This window comes from Typopeltis vanoorti, chromosome 17 (assembly GCF_054136105.1).
Source record: "Typopeltis vanoorti isolate ZY-2024b chromosome 17, IOZ_Tvanoo_1.0, whole genome shotgun sequence".
NCBI classification, from domain to species: Eukaryota; Metazoa; Arthropoda; class Arachnida; order Uropygi; family Thelyphonidae; genus Typopeltis; species Typopeltis vanoorti.
The window spans coordinates 106,925,736-106,949,099 of record NC_143565.1 but is presented as its reverse complement, the minus strand read 5'-3'; the positions used below and the strand labels follow the sequence as shown (position 1 = coordinate 106,949,099).

Genomic DNA, 23,364 nt, shown 5'->3' with positions numbered 1-23,364 from the left:
ATTTGTCCAATGTGATATGTGTGGAATGTGTGCATTCCCGAATGAGGCTGGAGTTTGGATTGAAAGTGATAGTGGTGGGAGAATGTGCAGAAAGCGTAAGCAAAGTGAGGAGTTGAAGTATGTGTCAGGTTGTGAGACAGTTATGGTTGAAGAAAGCCAGAATGAGAGTGAAAATAGTGGCTTGATAGGGAATTGCGATATACAAGATGGCAATGAGAGCGCTGAACTAAGAAAGAGTGAGAGCAACTATACAGATGGTTTGAATGATAAAAAAAATGAGGAATTATTTGTAGAAAGTGAGATCGCTAGGTTGTGCGCAGTGATACAAAATGTGCAGCGGCAATTAGAGCACCTGCAAAACTCTTTCCAGAGCGATTCGGCTAACGTAAATAAACAGCGTAAGAGTGGGAGAGTTTCTGAAATGAAGGAAAGAGTGTTGTATGGTGACTCGTTATTAAGAGGAGTGATAGATGGGAGTGTAACTAAATTGTACTTACCGGGTGCGAAATTTAAGGATGTAAGTGAGAGTATTAGAGTGCAAAAACAGAGGGTGAAAGAATTAATAATTGTGGCAGGTACGAATGAATTGAAAGGTGATAAATTTTTTATGAGGACTTGAAAGTATTGTTAAAGGTAGCGAAAGAAAAGAGTGACAGAGTTAAAATGGCGAGTCTGTTGGCGTGGTATGACAGAGAGGAGTTTAGAAGGAGGGCCATAATCGCAAATGACATTATGCGTAGGTTATGCAGACGGTGTGGTGTGGAATTCGTGGACGTGTGGAATGAGTTTGATGGGCGAAAGGACTTATACAAGATGGATGGCCTGCATTTGAATGGACTTGGTGTGCGGAGACTGGAAAAAGTGTTGCTGAATGAAGTAAAAATGGATGTGCAGAACCAGGGAAACTAGAACTACCAAGGAGGGGGAGGAGTGGATATGCAAACTTCAGTGAGAAAGTTGAGTGTAAAAATGCATGTAATGTAGCCGAGCCAGCACTAAGGACAAAAAATGGGAATGGGACATTTAGAATAACGCATCAAGATAGGGGTGGGACAAAGAGATAACTGCATTTCATGTATACTAATGCCAGGAGTATTAGGAACAAGAAGGAAGAATTTTTGGCCTTGACTGGCTCTTCCTGGCCACAGGTTATTGGCATTAGTGAAACATGGCTGATGGAAGATGATATAGTTAGTGGGATAGAATGTGTAGGTTATAGTGTGTTTAGGAGGGGCAGAGAGAATAAAATGGGGGGAGGGGTGTTATTGATGATAGCTGATGAACTGCAGCCAAGGAGAATTGAAGTTGTATTCAGGATAGTAAAAGGAGCTCATTTGAGGATATTTGGTGTGAGATTGAGACTGGCAGAATAAAATATACAGTTGGCTGCTGCTATAGACCAGGTGATGGAATAGATGGTGGAGATAGTATGCATAAACAAATTGATGAAATGAGTGGAAGGAGGGTAATTATTATGGGGGATTTCAACTATGGTAACATTGATTGGAAGGAGGAGAGGACACATGTGAGGAAGGAAATGGATTTTATTCAATTATTAAGGGATAACTATCTGAGACAGCATGTAATTGAAAATATTAGGGGTGTGAGAGTGCTTGACCTGGTAATAGCATCTCACAATTTGACTGTAACGAATATGACCATGTTGCCACCTATTGGTGAGAGTGATCATAAGGTCTTGCCCTGGGAGGTGGCTAAAGGCGTGGAATTTTTGATTAAGACAGGGTATATGTGGAATTACCATGCTGGCAAGTTTGACAAGCTTAGGAGAATGCTTGGATCAGTGCCATTGCATGTACAACTGCAAGGGCTGGACGTCGATAGAACATGGGAAGTGGTCAAGGAGCATTTACAGGAGCTTATGGCTGATTGTATACCCAGGGTCCGAATAGTAAAACAAGTAGGGGTTAAATGAATGAATAACACCATTAAGCTTGAGCTGCAAAAAAAGAAACAACTGTGGAGGGAATTTAAAGAAAGGGGTGACCTGCAGGCACACAAATGGTATAAATTGCAGGCCAGAAGGGTAACAAGTGTGGTAAAAACAGCAAAAGCCGATTATGAAAGGAAACTAGCTAAGCAAGCAAAAGAGAATCCCAAACAGTTCTTTCAATATGCTGCAAGCAAGGAAAAAACTGTACATGGCAAAATGATTTTAAGGAATGACGATGGTAAAGAGTTCACTGAACCAGTCGATATAGTGGAGTTACTGAGCACGCACTTTGCAAAAGTATATCATCCAAGTGGTGACATTGAAAAAATGAAGGAACCATTAGTTTATACGGGAATTGTGATGAATGAAGTGGAGGTGAATAGTCTATTACAGAACCTTAATGTGAATACATCTGTGGGATTGGATGGTATACCGGCATGCGTCTTGCGTGAAGCGGCTAAGGAATTATCAGTGCCCTTGACCATGTTGTTTAATCTGAGTCTCGGGTCTGGTTTAATCCCGAAGGCATGGAAAGAGGGGAAAATAGTTTCACTGCATAAAGGAGGATCCAAGACTATGGTGGCAAATTACCGACCGATCAGCATATCAGGAGTCGTTGTCAAGGTCTTGGAGAAAGTAGTCAAGGGAAAAATACAGGAATGGATTGATGAAAATGAGATACTGTACAGGGGACAGCATGGCTTTGTGAAGGGTAGATCATGCCTCAGTAACTTGCTCAAGTTTAATAATAAGGTGACGGCAGAACTGGATAAGGGAAATGGGTTTACAGTGATACTGCTGGACCTGGCAAAGGCATTTGACAGGATACCACGTGGAATTCTAATCCGTAAACTACAACATATGGGAATGGATATAGGGTTGGTGAGATGGATAGGTGGGTGGTTGATGGAGAGATATCAAAGAGTAGTTTATTCAGGAGTAGAGTCCAAAAGACGGCCTGTGACTAGTGGTGTGCCGCAGGGTTCTGTTCTTGGACCACTGCTGTTTAATCTGTTCATTAACGATATAGGGAAGGATCTAAGTGGAACAGTTCATTTGTTCGCTGATGATGATGCAAAGTTGGGTAGGACAATAGTGAATGCAGAAGATGTCAGAGTCTTGCAGGATGACTTAGATATATTGGAGTTCTGGGCTAAGGAAAATGGATGTCAATTTAATGTGACAAAATGTAAGGTTATGCATTTTGGGGTGAAAAGATTAGCAGCAGTATACCATATTGGTGGAACTGTACTCCAAGAGATTGATGAGGCCAGGAACTTGGGAGTGTTGGTGGATAGGGAGATGAAGTTCAGGGGGAACATTGTAGTTAAATCAGCTCATCAACTCACTTGGTTGTTGAAAAATACCTTGACGAGCAGAGACAAGCAAGTTATTGTACCTCTGTACCGAGCCCTGATAAGACCTCATCTCCACTACTGTGCCCAGATTTGGTCACCTTGGTTCCTTCTTGATGGGGAGGAGGTGGAGAGGATCCAGAGGCGAGTGACTAAGATGACAGCAGGTCTATGGAATGAACCATATGAGAACAGGTCGAAGATTTGTGGGTTGCAGAAACTAGTTGATAGGCGGAAAAGGGGAGATATGATTGAGACATTCAAATTGCTAAAAGGATTCTTTAGGATTAATTCAGAGGATATTTTTGAGATCAGGACTTGCGGTGGGAGAACTAGGGGACACCTATGGAAGCTGGGCAAGAGTGTGGTTAGCAGGGGTGTTAGAGCTGGGTTCTTTACTTTTAGAGTGGTAAATGAATGGAATAAGCTTCCAGAGTCTGGTGTGGGTGCCATGACTGTGAATGAGTTCAAGGCGAGGTATGATAGATACTGTGTGAATGTCGAATAGTTGTTCTTTACATGATATTAGAGCCTCCCTCGATGAGTCTATCGACTCCTTGGAGTTGCACGTAATAATAATAATAATAAAATAGTTACCACTTTAATAAAAACTGCAATGATCATAAAAGAGGAGTTAATTTTCTGATGTGTAATAATAAACAACTCATTCCAGAAGATGGAATGATTACCCTATTATCGGAATGGATTCTCCTTTTTGCGACATGTGCAGGTGTCGAAGGGTCTCAAATCTGTGGGTGTACTATAGCAGACGACATAAATTTTGGCAGTAAAAATTTGGAATATAGTGTACATGGAAGTAGTGTAGTATGCCATTAAAAATAACTTTGTAAAATGTTTTAAATCGGTAACTAAATTATTTCATTCTGGTGAGTGATTTTTTAAAATAGTTAGCCATAAAAATGTATAGATAGAAAATTTTTAAAATCTGTAACATTTATTTTTAAGATGTATATAGGTGCACTAATCGAATTTGGGTATCAAAAAAAAATGACGCACTAATGAGGGATTACTGTATTTACTAAAATAAAGAGCCAAAAGGCTTCATTTCGGCAATGCAAAATTATATAAATCAAGTGGATATTAAATCCAGCATTGCTCTCTTAAGGTTTCAGTCTGGTTTCTGAGGAGAACCATTAGTTCGAAACAGCTGTGAGGCCAGTGAAACCTTATCAAAATTGGCTAATAGGAGGCGAACATATGGACACTTGAGCGAGGCGATCATGTTTCCTATAAGGTCCAACTAGGGCAACTCATAAATGCTGGCAAGTATATTCCAATAAACTCTCTGGTCAAATTTGATACGAAGCTTTTATAATTTCTGTATTCGGCTTTGAAACAATGCTGGGTTTAATATCCACTTGATTTATATAATTTTGCATTGCCAAAATGAAGCCTTTTGCTCTTTATTTTAGTAAATACTTTACGCACCAACCAAGAGTTTGCTTAGTTTTGGGGTTAGCCTGTCACTGAGTGGAACCAACGCTAAGTTGGACAATCTTTTGGTCACTTGTAGGGAGTGATCAAAACATTGTTTGGGGGATCACCTAATTTTTAAAGGGTTTTACTTAAATAGTTGCCTGGTCTCTGAGGAGAACCAACCAGTTCGAAACAGCTGCCAGGCCAGTGAAACCTTATCAAAATGGACCAAGAGAAGACGAATATATGGATGCTCAGGCAGCGATCATGTCTCCTATAAGTCCGTGCTAGGGCAACTCGTAAATGCCGGCAAGTGTATTCCCGTAAGCTCCCTGGTTAAATTTCGTACGTTTACAGTATCTGTAATCAGCTTTGAAATAATGCTGGATAGCCACTTGATTTACATAATTTTGCATCACCGAAATGAAGCCTTTTGGCTCTTTATTTTAGTAAATACATTTAAACAGTTTGAGGGTTAGATGTTGGAGAAACCGTTGTTTAATGAGAGTTTGGAAGTGCAAAATGAGGGACAGTAGAGATATTGAGGGGAGGGGGAATATAATCAAGTATGCCTATGGCCACCCCTATGATAAATGAGCATGTGTGCAGAAATGATTATACAATGCGGAATACGATTTCACAGGTTTTTGATTCGAATGGGTTAGTAATGACATTACACACAAGAGTAACTGTCGGTACAGGAATAATGGAGAAGAGTTTTTGGCATTGGTTAATTCAACTTCACCAACAATTACAGGCATCAGTGAGACCTAGTTGACAGAAAATGATATAGTTACAGGGATAGAATGTAAAGAGTATTATATTTTCAGGGATGATAGAGGGAATAGGAGAAGAGATGCAATATTGCTGACGATAGCTGAAGAATTACAACTAACAAAATTAAACATTAAAGAAGTTTTCGGGTGTGGGAGATACCCAAACAGGACAAAATTTGTTGGGTGCTTCAATAGACTAGGGATCTGCAGGAAGATGTAGATTCCATGTATCAGTAGGCCATACAATATGGAGACTTTAACTATGGAGAGAGAATGGACAGAGGAAAGGAGCCATTGCAAGATGGAAGTGGAATTTATACAGTTACTAAGGAATAATTATGAAATATTATAGAGGAGACAAGGGGTTTGAAAATATTGTATCTGGTACTATTATCAGAAGATATATCCATAACCAAGGTAGACATTCTATCTCCAATTGAGGAGAGTGATCATGCAGTTTGTTATGGGAAATTGTCAAACATGTGGAATTCTCTGTCAAGAAAGGGTTATGTTAAAACTATATAAATCTGATAATTATGACAGACTTATGAGTCATCTTGGAGCAGTGCCATAGCTTGAGAAGCAACAAGGAAAGAATGTCAGTAGAGCATGGAAAACAGTTGAATTGTTTGAGAGAAGTGGTATCAGACTACATATCCAAGGTAAGAAGGATAAACTAAGAGGGAATTAAGTGGATAAGTAGAGATATAAAGCAAGAGCTGCAAAAAATAAATAAATAAAAATTAAACACTGTGGAGAGAATATAAGAAAAAGGTGATCAGCATACTTATGAGCAATACAACGTGCAAGAAGAATGACTAGCCTGGCAAAGGCCAAAGCAAATCCATGAGTTTTTTTTTTTTTATGTAGCAAGTAAGAGGAAAAATGACTATGGTGGAATGACTTTAAACAATGCTCATGGTAAGAAGGTGACAGAAGCAAAAGAAATAGTTGAGTTGCTGAGTGATCATTTTGCAAAAGTGTATCATCCAGGTGGAGATTTTGCAGTTGCTCTGAGATGTGACAGAGGTGCATATAAAAGTAAAGTAAATGGAGAGGAAATGTTCAGCATATTAAAAAAATATGAATGTGAACAAAGCAGTGAGACTGGATGGCATGTCAGGCCATGTACTATGTGAATGTGCAAGAGAATTAGCATTGCCTCTGATGAAGTTGTTTGATCTAAGTTTCAGCTCTGGCAGTGTTCCAGGACAGTTGAAAGAGAGGGTAAGATATTTCCACTGCACAAGTGTGGCTCCAAAACAGAGACAGCAAACTACAGACCGATTAATATATCAGGAGTGGTTGTTAAACCACTGGAAACGTTGGTTAAAGGTAAAATCCATGGATAGTAGGGATACAATACCCTATAATGGTCATCAGTTTTGTAAAGGATAGGCCATGTCTTAGTAATTTATTCACATTTTATAATAAAGTGACAGTATAATCAGATAAAGGAAATGGCTACACCATGATATTGCTGGACTTTTGCAAAGGCATCTGACAGAATACCACATGGAAAACTATTACAAAAGTTGGAGCAAATGGGAATGGATATGAAGCTAGTAGCATGGATAGGGAGGTCGCTGATAGACAGACACCAGAGAGTAGTATATGGTGGAGTGGAATCTAGGAGAATGAGAGTGACTAGTGGAGTACCTCAGGGTTTGGTACTAGGAGTGGTTGTTAAAGCCACTACTATTTAATTTGTACAATGATATAGGACAAGATTTAAAAGGGTATATTCAGTTTCTGATGTCCGCGCGGTTAGCCTAGTGGCTTTGCGCTTCGCAACCATATGCCTGGGGAAGTAGTGTCCCAGGTTTGATTCCCGTCATAGATGTGAGGAATTTGAGGATCTTCCTCAGGCATAGCCAAGTTAGCCAGTCTTGGGCATGGGCAGTAGGGTTTATTCTGCCAGTTTATCTGGCGTTTTTCATCCCGCAAGCAGGCAAACTGGCCCCATGAACATACGCCTTTACAGTCAAAAATATACTGCCCTCCCCCAGCAGCAGACCAGGCGACAGGTCGGTTGGGAGTAGTACTAACAAGAAGTCGCATTTAAGTAACGCGCGGACCCTGCATAGGAAGCAGGAATAACGCATAGTGAAAGAAGAAGAAGATTCAGTTGTCTGATGATGATGATGCAAAACTAGGGAGAGAAATATTTGATAAAGGTGGTCCTACACTGAAAAGTTTGGTGTCAATCATAAAAATACTTTTCATAACTCATGCTTCTATCATGTTCCCTCTTATTTGCCAATCAGTTTTTAAAGCCCACAGATCTTCAAACTGTTCTCATAAGGAGCACTTCATAGACCTGCCACAGTCTTTATCACTTCCCTCTGGAGTCTCTCCATCCCCCACAGAAATCAGGAGACCAGATCTACATGCAGTAGTCCAGATGTGACCTTATTAAAGCTGCCTTATAAAAAGAAATAATAATAACATCCTTAACCATTTCTTGAACATTTTTGCGTGTGGTCTTCTGATCTGCAGTGGCTACGTTTGCAATGTCTTCTAACTTTCAACTCCATGTCCACAATAACCCTTAACTCCTTGGCTTCAACAATTTCACAGTTTTCAGTGCAATCTCTTCATTCAAAAGTGCCCTTGGCCACCATTTACTTGGCAGAAGTAAATGGTTGCCACTAAATACCATACTGCTAGACTCTTTAAGTCATCCTGCATGATCTCTACATCACCAAACAACTGAATATTTTCCAACAAATCATTTTCTATATGACTGATGTACAATTTAAACAACAAAAGATCGAGTACTGTGCCCTGTAGTACACCACTGGTCACCTGCCTTGTCCTTGACTTAGCTACACCATAAACCACCCTCTAATCCAAATCACAAACTCCACATTCATCCCCATTTTGTGCAAAAGGATTTCATACGGAATCCTGTCAGCTGTCTTTGCAAAATCCAGAGTATCACTGAGTAACCATTTCCTTCATCCCAATTATCACTTTATTATAAAAAGTAAGCAAATTACTAAGGCAAGACCTACCTATCCACCCTTCACAAAACCATGTTATCCCATATAAACTATCATATTCCTGTACATACATCCAGTCATGAATTTTCTTTTACTAACTTTTCCAACACCTTAACTTTGAAACAAATTAAGAAAGTACACAGCATATGTTTATTTAATATGAAAAATTAAGTTGCTAAAAAAAAAATGATATGATGTGTATATGATATCTTAAAGGAATGTTTGGTCAAGCAAGACAAGTGCAATGGATGCTTTAGTAAATGGATTAAACTTACTAATGATTACTGTTAACTTTGATTTTCTTATACTTTAAGTAGGGTTGTCATTCTCATCTACATGGATCACATGATAAGCCGGATTAAATCTGATATCAAAATCAATTATTCAACTAAGCACTTTAGTTTTCAGGATTCTTTAACTAAACTGAATAGTTGCTGTAACAAATTTGGTATGAAAATTAACCAATATAAAGACAAGAACACAGAAAACATCAACAACATTCTTAATGAAAAACTTATGGAATAAGTAAAACCGATTTTTTTTAAAGCAAAATTTTTATTATTATTACTTGACACCTCCAGGGAGTCCACCTACTCTATAGCTCTCTGTTTCCACCACTCAATTTACTGCAACGAACCGCAACTACACCACCACCACCTACTGTCAACCACCACCACTAGTATTATCACAGACAATCACAAACATCCATGCCCATGCTTGGATTCAAACCTGCAGCCTTTTGGCTGGAGAGTGGATACACTAACCAGGCTGGCCAATTAATTATTTGGCAAATTAAAGATGAAAACTGATAATAGAATAAGCAAAAACTGGGGGGGGGCTGTGCCCTATGGTGCTTCACTAGTCACCTGCAGTGATACAAAGTGACAAATAAATTTGTATCTAATGGAATAAGAATTAGCCAAGACACTTAGCTAGCATTATGCAAGACATGTTTAACCACGCTACTGGCCAAAGTTATCATGGATGCGAAGTGCATATTAAAATTATAATACCATTGATATTACATTGAAATATATGATGGATACGAAGCATATGAGGATGTGTATCTGATCCATAACGGCCGGTGAGGTGGTTAAAATGATTTTATCTTCTTAGATTTGAGAGAGTTGAGTTAGAAAAAAATCAGTTGATCTTGATCAAAGACTAGAAACCACAGTTGCATCAATGGAGAATGATATATGAAAAATTACATTAGAAAGGAGCACTTAATATATTCTTGTTTTTATCCTTTATCCAGCATGAACAAACAAAAGTTTGCACATGAAATATCTTCATAACTAGGCTACTTGTATATAGAGATCAGAAATGACTGACTTCATGTCAACTTGCACTCCCATCCTGCACAGCTGGGTAAAGCAGAAAACACTTGCTAAAATTTAAAGTAATATAGTGGAAAGAAAAGTTAGCAAAACAGTGCTTGAAGGATGGGGAGGGGGATAAAGACCCAGAGGAAGACTGAGATCATGGAGTGATGCAATTTTCTGCATCACTTATTTTTGCATTTTGATCTTAGAAGATCAAAATGCAAAATCTAGAAATATTGATCTGACAAAAGACAGAGCAAACTGTAAAAAAATGTCTGACAGGAAGGTGGTAATAGTACTCTCATGATATTATCCTTTCTTTTAGTGTTACACAGTGATCAGCATTCATTTTAGAAATTATGGACTTTACAACTGTGTTATAAATAACTCTTTTAATATCCCAATCTTCATATTAAGTTCATCATCTGAAGCATATACAAATATACAGGACAAGCTAAGTTACATTACATACAGTAAGCTAGAGAAACAATGAATTGATCACAAGTTATTCTACTGGGATGACCTCTAGTGAAAAAAAAAAAATTATAAACTACATCAAGCTAAATTCTATTTATGATAACATGAATAAACATTCTTTTTTACAGATAGTTTTCTTTCAGTAACAATGTTGTCCTATTTTTAGCATTACAATTGTTATTTTTGATTTAGGATACTGGATTTTCTACAGTCCTGTTTATAGTTGCTCTTAGAGAGGAAGGTTCAGTGGGCCGAATATATGCCTTCCATATGTTTGGGATTTTTAGATCATCATTATTGTTCAGATTGGGGTGGTTGGTAATAATCTCACAGGCTTCCTTAAATTTTCATTCATACCATGTTTTGGTGTGATGTAGACAACTAGTGCTTTTCCAGTCAATTCTATGTAAGGTGTTATATCTCGGTTTACTTCTCTTTTATGGCTTTTTATCGTCTTTTACCGCTTATTTTACAACTTAAGTCTTACTTGTACCAGGAGTTAGCTTCTGACAAATTTGTTTATCTCAAATCAACTGCGCCAGCCGGTGACTAGCTCCTGATACTTAGGATTACTTTAATAACTATCTTTACAATATTACTTAGTAATGGGAACACGTGGTATGCAGTCACAGCTCCCCCCTTACTTATACAAATGTCCCCCCCCCACTTACACAGGTTCGAACTTTTAATAAGTGGTAGGTCAGTCTCAGTTAACAGAACATACAAATTTTCATCTAAAATAATGCATTTTAATATAACTAATATTCATGTATAGGAAATCAAGCAATAATAATAATATACAAGAAATAAGTTCATGCACAAAATACAATGGGCTCATTCAATCCCTCTCACGTACTTCTTAAAATACAGGTTCATGCAATCCTAATTCAGGAGCATTAGTTAATCAGTGTTACTTCCATAGCTTGCGTTACGATTAAATGATACTCCAGTTGTTATACAAGTTTTGGCAATACTAGATTAAACAAATTATGCATGATATGTCCAATCAATCTTAACAATTACAACTTTTGTAAAAAGGAAACTCCTTGCTAAAATCTTATGCAAGTCACAGGCTTAATATACAGAGCAGTGCCCTCATTCAATGTGCCTCTTATAATAATTCATTTCTTAACTGTTCCATAAAAGTTTACTCAAACACAAATTCACAAATTACAATCAGGAAGGTCCTATCAAGACGTTCAGTCCAAAATGGATCTTCAAGTCGGGTCAAGCAGGGTTATGCTCAAGGTTTTTCCCTTCCTCTTTGTTCACTCTGGTTTTATAGCACTTCTTATGCATATAGGGTAAGAAATATTTGCCTTACCGGTTAATCTCCTTAGCGTGGTGGTCCTTTAGTTTTATGTCTGATCCATCCTCGGATATGGCAAGATTTCCTTGTCGTTCCGCTGTCTTTCTTTACTCATTCCTTTCGAAGTGTTCAGTCCTTCGAGATCGTCACATTGGCGGTAACTCACCAACTGTCTGCTGGTTCCTTGTTGTTCAGTTGGATGACCTGTACGCAACGGGACCCACTGCAACGTGGAGGGTTGCTGGACACCGGTGACAAGCTTCCTCAGCCTTCACGGCCTTCTGACTGGCACACAGGAAAAAATGCAGGAAACAAGAGAGCGTTTGAAGTGCACGCCGCTCCTTATATCTTAGCAGCGAGCACCCCCCCATCTCTCTCTCTCTCTCTACATCACTCACTTAACTATTTTTGATTCATCCGATTATGATGAGATCATGTTCTTCTCTTGGCATCTATTTCAACGGAACTGTTACGGCAGGGGTTACCGGATGACGTTTCAGATTTTCTGCTGTGTCATGGACTATTATGTAATGATCAGACCCTCTGCTGATTGGTTAACAAACTCTGAAATTACTTAACATAACTTTTCCTTGTATTGGGCATGATTCTAACATAGTATTTGAATTATATTACAAGAACATTAACAATAAAATTAATACACTTTACATTTACAAGTTAGTTACTGCCTCTCCACGTCTGCTCTTGAGAGTTTAAGCATGTCTTTATCTTAAGTGAGTATTTTCTCATGTTGTGGCTGAAACAAATGGCGGATACATAGTGGACCAGTTATTTTTGACACAACCAAGGTGTTCAGGGCATGATCAGAAAGGCCAGCTTCACCATAATTATTATATTTAATGCGTCGTTTATGATCTTTTTGTCTGATGGGAATTGTGCATCCTGTATCTCCTATATATGGTATGTTACAGGTGCAATAAATACGGTATACTCCAGTGTGGACCAGCGGAGAGAGTGGGTCTTTGGATAAGTCAAGTAAGCTTTTTAATTTTGCAGGAGGTTTAAAGGTGGCTTTGAGGTTGTATTTTTGTAGTACAGGTATCCCTTGATATATGCAGCTTTGATTAGTGCACAAAAAATTATTGTGACCATAAACTTGATATATGCAGTATCAAATTTGATTAGTGTGGCCCAAAAAGTTTGAAAATAAGCAAAGCGTTAGACTTGGTAAATGAAACCGATTAGATCACGTGGTACGAGTTGTGCTCCAACGTTGGTAACTCATTCTCTGCCTCAGTCCTTCAATTTATCAGCAGAGCTTGGCGCGTACAGGCATATGTGTATGTATTACAGTGTACGCTTACAACCTATCCACATATCACGTAATTTTCAAATTATGTAAAGCATTACCCTTCATAACCATGGCCTCGAAAAAGAGTAATAAACGAAAACTTATTACTTTGGATACTAAAATTGACATTATTAAAAGGTTTGATAACGGAGAAAGCAAAGCAAACATCAGAAGAGCTCTAGGCTTTGGTGAATCAACTATACGAGCCATTTGTAGATCTAAATGTAGAGAGAAGCATTAACGTTAATCACGGTTTAGATAAACAAATTGATTGTTATCGCAAAATCATGGAGGAAAAAAAGCTACCACTGTTCGATTTATGTTAGATAAGTTTTTTTTTTATAAAAAATAAATATTTAGATAAATTTTTATGTAACAAATATGTATAAATAAAATATACAAATACATGTCACCTTAAAAAATAAATGTTTAAATTTTTATATTTTGCAGAATTCATTATAATTATTCCCATTAATTCTTAACTTTGAATAATGCAGTGTCCATCGAGGATTAATTAACCGCATATATCAAGGGATACCTGTATTCTGTTTATTTTATCTGATATCTCTTTAATGTAAGGAATGGTTATAGTTTTATTGTAGTCCAGTTTGTCTTTGTTTTTTATTGAGGTCTTGTAGAGAATTTTGTTAATAGCGTTTTGGCTGTACGAATTTTTTTGAAAAGTATTGCTAATAATTTTAAATTCATCTTTCAGTGCCTGTTCACTGGAGCAGATCTTCAGAGCCCTGTTTTTTAGAGTGTTAATGACACTTAGTTTTTGTGTTAGGTAGTGGTAGGAGTTTATGTGTATATATTGGCCAGTATGTGTCGGTTTCCGGTAAACAGTGAAGGAAAGATTGGCAGAAGGAAGACGTGTGACAAGTGTATTTAGAAACAGAAGTGTGTTCTGTTTTTCAATCTCAATTATGAACTGTATGCATTTGTGTTGTTTTGATATTATGCTCACAAGGATATTTATTATTATTATTTGACACCTTCAGGAAGTCCAAAGACTCATCGAGGGAGAGTGTGCCAACAGCATCGGACGATTAGTCTCCTTCCAACTACTAACGGTGCTCAAGCTTGCTTAACTTTTTGAGTGAGCCATTAGTAGAAGAGGCTTTACCAATCGACCATCCTTTGCTGGCAAAGGTTGGTCGATATATCAGGGATTGTCATCAATCCTTGATATGGGCCCTCAATTGTCACCGATGATGATTACAATGCCTCAGCTATTAACCAAATAACTAGACTACGTTAAATGTTTATTTTAAATCATCTTCAAACTTGCTTTTAACTTCAAAAATCAATAAAATTTTAAATAATTGATCATGATGTACACTTTAGTTAAGATACACATTTCCACATCGTAACAATGTTTGGATTGTTCTCTTTACGATTGGACAATTCAAATGCAGTCTAGAATATTCAAAATTCTCCAATATAGCTTTAGCACAATACATTAACACTTATATGCAGTGGTGAGCTATGGAAATTTTAACAAAGGGCTCGCATCATCGAGGAAAAAAAAAAAAAAAACCCAACTTAGTCCTTATAAATACTTATACTGAGACTTTGTAGAGCTTCTGACAGATATGATGATAATTCCTGTAGGATATCAATCATTAATGTTAGATCTTTTAAAAATTCCAAATTGAGAAATCGGTTTAAAAAGTCCTTATATTTATCATTCAATGCAAAATGCTTGCATAAAGCTGGATAATTTCTCCACAAAGCAAGAGCCATTCATAAACTACCCATCGTGGTCCAAACACATGGCATCGTATTTAATTCTCGTTGATTTTTTGATGATTGATGATAAAAAGCATATAATTTATCCATAAATATTTCAAAATTATTTATTTCCTTAATGTTTTTTTTTATCAAATCGTCTAATGCTAATTGTAATCGATGAGCTACGCAATGCAAATCACAATGTTAGGAAATTTTTGTAGAAGTTTGATTACAACACCTGATTTGTTTCCTAACAATACACTAGCTCCATTAGAACAAAATGCAATGAAATGATTTTTTATATAGTTATCAGAAAATCCATATGAATTTAAAGTAGCAATTATAGTAGCATGTATACATTCCACTGTAGTATTTTCTAGTTCTACAAGATTATTAAACAAGAAGAACAAGGGACTCGCAAATTTGAGAAAAAATTAACAAAGGGCTCGCGCGAGCACTTTATAGCTCGCCACTGCTTAGATGGCCCTGGGTATAATAGTCAAAATGGTTAAAGTTGGAAAAATTATCAAAGATAAGGTTATTTCTTTGGCCAACATTGGAAGGCAGGAATTGTTCAAATGAAGATCCCTCTGTCAAAACAGAGGGAACTTCTTCAAGATGTCTGGCAACTCATTCTTCAAAAAATCAAGTATGTTTTCCCAATTGCAATTATTGCTGAACACAGTATAGTCAAAACAAAAATCTAGTATTGGAAACTTTTTTAAGTGTTGCATAAGAATTTTCATTAGCCTATATATGCACATTACATCCGTATTTTTCACTTCAAGTAAACGTTGCCAGAAGTGAATAAAGTGTGCCTGTACAAATCAAGGTTTGCAAGCGAGCACCCAAAGGCAAAAGTCAGCGCTTTCATCTGATAAATTAGAAAGACAAATTATATTTGCTGCTATTGGTCATGCACAACACATAGCCTCTCCCGACTAAATGTCCCACATGGTGCAGCCTGCAGTAAACAAACAGAGTTCTTTCTTAGTGCAGGTCTGGAGGCCAAGGTGGCAACCCTACCACCAGACTTACCTCATTTTGGCTGGTCTCAAAGATCTCTATGGAAATTTCAGTGGATATCCCTTTTGGATAAAAAAAACAGACCAACAGACAGGATAATTGTTTTCGAAAATGAATAAATCAGAATTGCTACCTGGAACGTTCAAAAGCATAACACACAAAGAACTAAATGCAGAACGCAAGTTGATTTAGCAATAATCACTGAAACAAAAAAAGAAATTACAAAGAACAAAAGTATCAGAACATATATACAGATATACTGCAAAGTTGGAAGAGGAGAAAGAGCTAGATCAGAATAAATGATATGGATAATGAAAGACACAAAGAAAAAAAAATATACAACAAGAATAAAAACAAAAGGTCATCTAATAATTATTGGAGCATATGCCTCAGTAGAAGGTGAAGAAAGTGAAGGATTTTATAAGTCATTATAAGATATATTACATAAATTAAACCCAAATGATTTTATACTAATAGTAGGTGACATAAATGCAAGAATCAGTAATAAATTAATATGGATAATATGGGTAATTCCAGAGAAAACTGTCTTAATGGAAAAATAGTAATAGAATTTACGTCTTACATTAACTTAAGAATTATGAATAGTTTTTTCAGCCTCATGAATTTACCTGGTCAGCTAGGGATCAAAAATCAAAACATACTTGATAGCTAATCATCAAGTAGAAAACATCTCACACTGATTACACAAAACAGAAGAAAAAAAATCTAAGAATAAACACACAAAAAAAAATGGAAAAGAAAACAAGGGCACTTAATTATGGCACAATGAAATCAAGAATATAATTGAAGATAAAAACAACAACATTATAAATAAATTTTTTAAACCCAATTATGTACAAAAACACACACAAATAAGAATCTCGAATTCAGTAGCTAAACCTTTATTTTATGGCAGTGAGATATGGACAATAAAAAAAAAAGCATATGAAAGAATTGAATCATCCGAAATGAAATTTCTGCACAGAACTGAAGAGTAATAATAATGGACAAAATGAAAAACAGCAAAATCAGAAATAAACTCGAAACTACAAACTTCCCAAATGAAACAGTTATTTGCTATAGAGAAAAATGGAAAGAACACATACTGAGAATGAACAGAAGCAGAATACCTAAACAAATTCTAAATTACCACTCAAAAGGTGCCCGATGCAGAGGAAGAACCTTAAAAAGATGGAAAATGAGTCCGGAACAGGCCACTTGGCCTATAAGCCTGGAAAGGAGGAAGAAGAAGAAGAAAAACGACAAACACTGCTGCATACATTAAATGGTATCCCAAGAAAACTATGGTAAAATTTTGAACAGAATCAACCTTATACTAGAAGAAATTATAAATGAACAGAACGATTTCTTTAGAAAACAAAGATCCTGCATGTAGATCCTATATTCAGCCTACTACTGAGTGATTGAGAAAAGAAGAGAATTTAACTTAGAAATGAACCTACCATTCACAGTTATAAAAAAGCTTTTGAAAAGACAGATATAAATACTGATATATTAAAAGCACAACTGCCTATAAATTTATTTAAGTCACTCTACAGCCTATATGAGAAAATAATAAGCATAAAACGAGGTGAGAAGAGAACCAAAACATTTAAGTAACACGAGGTCTTAGACAAGGATACTTTATACTGGTGAAATTCCAGGTGACTGGAAGACAGGCATCATAATACCAATTTTCAAAAAGGATAGATGAAGGTATGAAAATTACAGACCCATAACGTTGCTACGTCACAGCTACAAAATCTTCCCATGCATTATACGAAGTAGAATCCAGACTCTAATGAGATCAAGCAGGTGTTAGACCCGGGAGGTCATACCATATTTTTTACATTAGCCTGGCTGAAAAGTACTGGGCAATAACTTTCCCATATACTACAGTTTTATTAAATTCACACAAGCATTTAATTCCAGTGACAGGAACAAAATGATAAGCATCTTAAAATCTATCATATTAGATTCAGAAACACAGACCTTTATTCAAAATTATAAAGATAACAAAGCAATCGTCAAATTTAATAAAATAAAAACAGACAAATTCAAAGTAGAAAAAAGGAGTTATGTAATACTCTCGCCAAATTTATTTACTACCTCGAAGAAATATACAAAACCAAAGCTGAAGAACCAGATCTGCAAATAAATGACAGGAATATCAATCACATTAAATATGCAGATATGATTCTTGCGGAATCATATCTGCATAAAGCTTTAAATGAAGTGTAAAACTTTGGAATGAAAATTAATCTAAGACAAAACTAAAACATAAATTAAAGATGGTTGGTTTCATCCTTTATCCAAGTGTAAGCAAAAAGAGTTTGTATGTGAAGTAACTTCACAACCTGGGCTACTTGTATCTATATATCTATATATATATATATATATATATATATATATAGAGGCTAATACCTTCAAATGCCAAATGTGGAGACAATCAGAAAGAAATACAGAAAATCAGAGCATTTAAATGAAATACTTAAAAAAATAAATAAATAAGACTCACTGGTCAGAACAGAAAAATGAGCAAATCAAACATGAATTAAGGTGGTTTGAATGCCTCCAGAAAATATCCTCTTAGAGATTACCAAATATAGTCTTGAATGAAATCAATGGATGAAGATCCAATAAGAACTTGGCTATGGTCTTGGAAGAGAAGGTCACAATTACCGAGTTTTAGAGAGAGAGAGAGATGACAGAAATGGCCGGAGATAGAGCCAGATGGCAAAGTTTTTCATAAGGGACTCGACCCGTCACCTGATGGATTAGAAAGGAGAAAAAGAATCAAAGAATGAGGGTTAACCAACAAAGAAGGAATTCAAATAGAAAACAGTTTTATCTTAAATACCTTACCTCTTTGCAGATAACCAAGTGATATTCAGAACAACTGAGGACAATCTACCAAAACAGATGTATATAAACTGAATTTAATAATAAAACACTATATCAATCGCTCAAGAAAAAAAAAAAAAAAAAAACTGTCATCCAAAGGAATGACCAGCCAAAATAGTAATAGAAAAAATAAACAAGCCAACAATTTTAAATATTTGGGCTATAAATTAAGTTACAGTGAAGATTTAGACATTTCTAACAAAATTAACAAATTCTCCAAAGTAAATAGAATAATAAAACATTAAGACCAACAATAGTTATCAAAAAGAAGACTAAGAATGTATATTATTTTATCAAACCCAACATTAGTAAATGGCAGTGAAACATGGGCAATAAGAGATAAGAAAAGAATCATTGCAGCAGAAATGAAGACATACTGAAAGAACTAAATCAAACGCCAATAATGGAAACCATAGAAAAATAAACTGAACAGAAAGAGCACCTAAATGGCAAACAAATGGCATATGATAGAATACCAGGAAGATGAACTCTAAACCAAAGTGTCGAAGAAACAGAGGCAGACTGATGAAATACTAGACCGAAACAGGCCACCTGGCCTAGATTTGTGAAAAAAGAAAAAAAATATATATTGTTTTAATCCTATACCCAAAACAAAGTTTGCAAGTGAAGTATCTTTATGACTAGGTTACTTGTATCCCACTATGGGATAGCCTGTTAATTAGAAGTTAATTAGAACTTGTACATATAAAAGCTGTTGACTTCACATCAGTGAAGTCAACAGCTTCTATATGTACAAGCAGCCTAGTTGTGAACAGCACATACAAAGTTTATATATGAAGTGTTTACTTATGCTTGGGTACAGGATTAAAACAAGAATGTAATCTCCTCTATTATACTTTAATTGATAACAAGCAAACACTTTCTATGGCAGTCATGATCTGTCTTTTCCCAGTGTACTTCTAGCAAATGGTATGCATGTAAACACCCTATTAGCACTTAGCTAAGAATCATTTTAGGAACTTCAAGGAATTTTGTGATTCACATGTTGAGATACAACACCAAATGATCCAAGCTTTCTGCAAATGTAAGTGTACATCAATAAAATCTAGTTGATTTAGAACAATATAGTTGGGAAATTGCTCTAAGCATTTCTCAACAGCTCTCTTGCAATGGCATCACAAAAAATTTGTAAACAAAGTGATCAGGATACTCTTCATTTGAAACTTATTGATGCATATCTCCAGTAAAAGTAAACTATGTAACTATACTATGATCTATACTAGGTGTCACATAATAATAATAATTCATGCAAATCAAAATGTTCTGTGGTTATTAGCAACTAGGTCATAAATAACCTTAATGTCCCACTTTGTCTGGAACTGGACCCATAATGATATTAACTTTTGCTTTAATCAAGGAATTAATCCCCAAAGTCTGAAAGATCTCTTCTACAAGAAGTATATGGCCTGGCAACTTCTCATATGAAAAAAAGTTGTGCTCCTTATTTTTCTCTGATAAAACCTATAACCGTTCTAGTTTAATTTTATATTGTGTGTAAGTAATAAATAATTACTTACACACACAAGCAAGAGATAAATCAAGTATATCCTTAAATGCAACTCTGCATTAAGAATGCCATTTCCAGAGATGTAAATAAAAGGGTGACTAGAAGTAACTTAGCCGTTAAAATTATAAGGAAGTTATTAAATAAAATAAAATAAAGATTTAAACCAAATTCACGTACAGAAATTTTTTGTTTAGCTATGAATACAACTATCGATTTAAAAAAAAAATGCTAAAACTGAAAATACATAATGAACAATGATAGGGCGAAAGCAACTGAATAAGGGGGGGGGGGAATTACAGCAAATTTTAACATATTTTATATTTTAATAAAATAAATTCCTACCGATTATAATGCTTTTGGGCAAACTACAAGAAATTAACAGGTTATCTAATAGAAAAATGTAAACTCAAACATATAAAATCTTTCCAGTAAGAATTTTAAGAACGTAGGATATGTACCTAATCTCTTTATATATATAAAGATGCTGTTAAAGAAAAAGAAATTAAATATGAAATAATAATTACAAAATAGTATTCGAAGTATGTGTGTGTGTGTGTATACAATAACAGAGTAGCACTTATAACTTCACATAAAAACACACGCGACAATGGTTGATAACTGGTAAGAAATAATTTGAAATGGCTGGAATTAATAGAATTCTCAAAGAGAGTGCATAGAGAAGTATAATTACGCAAGTTTTCAAATACACACAATATTATATGTTAAACAAATCGACACCGAAAACGAAAAAAGAAACAATAGATTCCTAAATACATTTCACTACAATACAAAATTATGACAAACCAGTTGCCAGAGTAATAAGCCCCCAGATCCGGTAAGCTACTTTTAGAAAACAATATACTTCATATTTCAAAGTACATATCTTCCTAAAATTTAAAACGTATTCTGCTGGTTAATGAAAATAAATAGGCTTAATAAGATTAAACATAAAATTATTAATTTACCTTCTAAAAGTCTTGATATAATACTATCGACGTTAAGTTCACCTTCCGCCATTTTCCCTAATGATGACGTAAAATGCTTTTCTTTTTTCTATATTTTTTTTTCTTTGCTTATCAAATGCGATTTATTGGTTGCTCTTAGCGTCACCTCAAATTAAAATAGTTGACAAAAAAAAGTATCAGAAACTAACTTCGACATATGCTATGCACTTGAAATAGCCATACATTATTACAACGATAGGAACATTTATTATTTAACAAATCGAAAAGTCGGATAGACTTCATGAAAATTTCCGAGGCAAAAAGTACAAAATGAAAACCATTACAAGCATGAACGGTTTGATTGTAGGTACAAATGAGTTCAGAGAAGAGGGGGCGAAATAATGAAAAGATTCTGAGGAAGTTTTGCTACAAATGAAGGATAAATAAACGTGATTTGGGAGGTGCTTAGAGCGTCGTTTACTTATGACAGTAATAAATTGAGGAGGAGGAGGACGAGTGCATAGACAATGAACGACATGATGTAAGGTGAAGAATGTTTGTCCATGTATGATGCCAATTTAAGAGTAAAATTGAAGTGTTTTATGAACGATGGATGCATTTGAACGGTTCGACGTTAGAAATTTGAAAGGTTATTGTTGTTGTGCAAGAAAATGTACAAGAGAAGGACAAATGAGTATGAAAATGGAAGAGAGACAGAGAAAGAGCAACCGAGGAACCTGAATGAGAGAATATGAAATCATAGACAAAATAATAGATGAAAGATTGATATGAAAACAGGTAGGATCACAAAATTAGAACGAAGGTGTTGATAAACGAAAGAGGCAAAAGAAATGCGTATCGTCAGATACGCATTTCTTTTGCATTTCTGTCTACTACTACTGAGCAGGAGTAGTAGACAGGGCCGGCTCTACCGACGGTGAAAAACGTGCATTTGTATGGGGCGACAAAATTGGCATAAACTATACGAAAAATAAGGGAGAAGGGGTTGCAAAATATGCTACTGCACGGGGCGACAAAATTCCTAGGGGCGGCCCTGGTAATAGAGAATGTAGCAAATAGTATGAAGGGAGACAGCAATAATGGAATAGCCTCGTATAGATTTTCAAAGGAAGTAGTGAATTGTGCTTCTAATGTTGTGGACCGAGCAGGTAGTACACCAGCATAAGGTGGTTGGTTTGAGTTATTCAAATGGGCTGTTATGTTTATTTATATAACAATAACGCATGGACGTCAGGTATAAGGACGATGAATTTACAACAATGAGAAAGTTTTTGATATATGTGAAATTTAGTTAACTGAGAATATGTGCGAGCCTGTGTAGCTCAGAAGTGGCGTTTGCACTCTACAGCGCTTGACCGCACGAAGAAAGGGTTTGGTGGTTCAAATCTAGTCGCCGACTAGAGGAAATTTTTCTAAGCCTTTTTTCGACCGGTTCCCGAGTTAGTCGATCTCTGGCACGGGCAAGCGGGTTTTTCCTCCAGGAAACTCGGGATTTTCGTCCCGTAAACTCAAGAAAATCGACCGTAGAACCCACATTATTTTCAGACATTAAATAATGTCTGAAAATAAAGAAAGGTTAGGGACCACGAGATGGCGGCACATTTGAGCCGTCTCTCTTCACTGTGTACCGCTTAATTAGTGATAGCCTTGGGCCATCTATCTCCGATTGGTACCAGTGGAGATTGAACTGCCCACTCAGCCTCCAAAAGTTAGATAGGGCTAAATGGCCTCGCCTACTCCCGTATACGGGAATAAAAAGGCGTTAGCTGATTTTTTTTTTTTTTTGAATATGTACAAATTAGAATAGAAACCGAACGATATTACCTTATCTGGGAAAAAGAGAGGAACACGTTGTTTGTAACAGCAGAGAAATTATGTCCTCTCAAGTGAAGCTAGAAGAAAACAATATGCATAATGTCTCTGAGGCTGTTTAATAAGGATGCTGTAAATATAACTTGATATCTAATGTGATATTATTGTAGTCCTGGGAATTTGGAGGACAACGAAAGTGAAATGGCTAAGTAAACTGTCTGGCAACTAAAAAGAGCAATCCTATTGTGAGATATTAAATCTCAGAATATGAATTCGACAAAGTAATAGTGTCATCAAATGTAATAACAAAAGAATGAGTTTTTAGCTGCTCATTAACTGCCTTAGATAATGTGATGGAAGTATCATGAGGCTTTAGCTTATATTTTGTGATAGCTTGAGAGGATATAATTCTTAATAAAGTATTAACTCTAGTACGAGTTAGTGAGAATAA

The 23,364-nt window shown here is 35.9% G+C and overlaps 1 protein-coding gene across 1 annotated transcript in view; it reads right to left on the bottom strand.

The window, feature by feature from the left end:
• LOC150097748 (serine/threonine-protein phosphatase PP1-beta catalytic subunit) overlaps positions 1–21,237 on the bottom strand; it is a 104,948-nt gene extending 83,711 nt beyond the window's left edge. The window contains exon 1 of the mRNA XM_090407530.1: positions 21,102–21,237. Coding sequence (XP_090263656.1) covers positions 21,102–21,153 — 52 coding nt within the window. The 5' untranslated portion in view covers positions 21,154–21,237. The remainder of the gene's footprint in view (positions 1–21,101) is intronic.
• Positions 21,238–23,364: the final 2,127 nt, after the last annotated feature.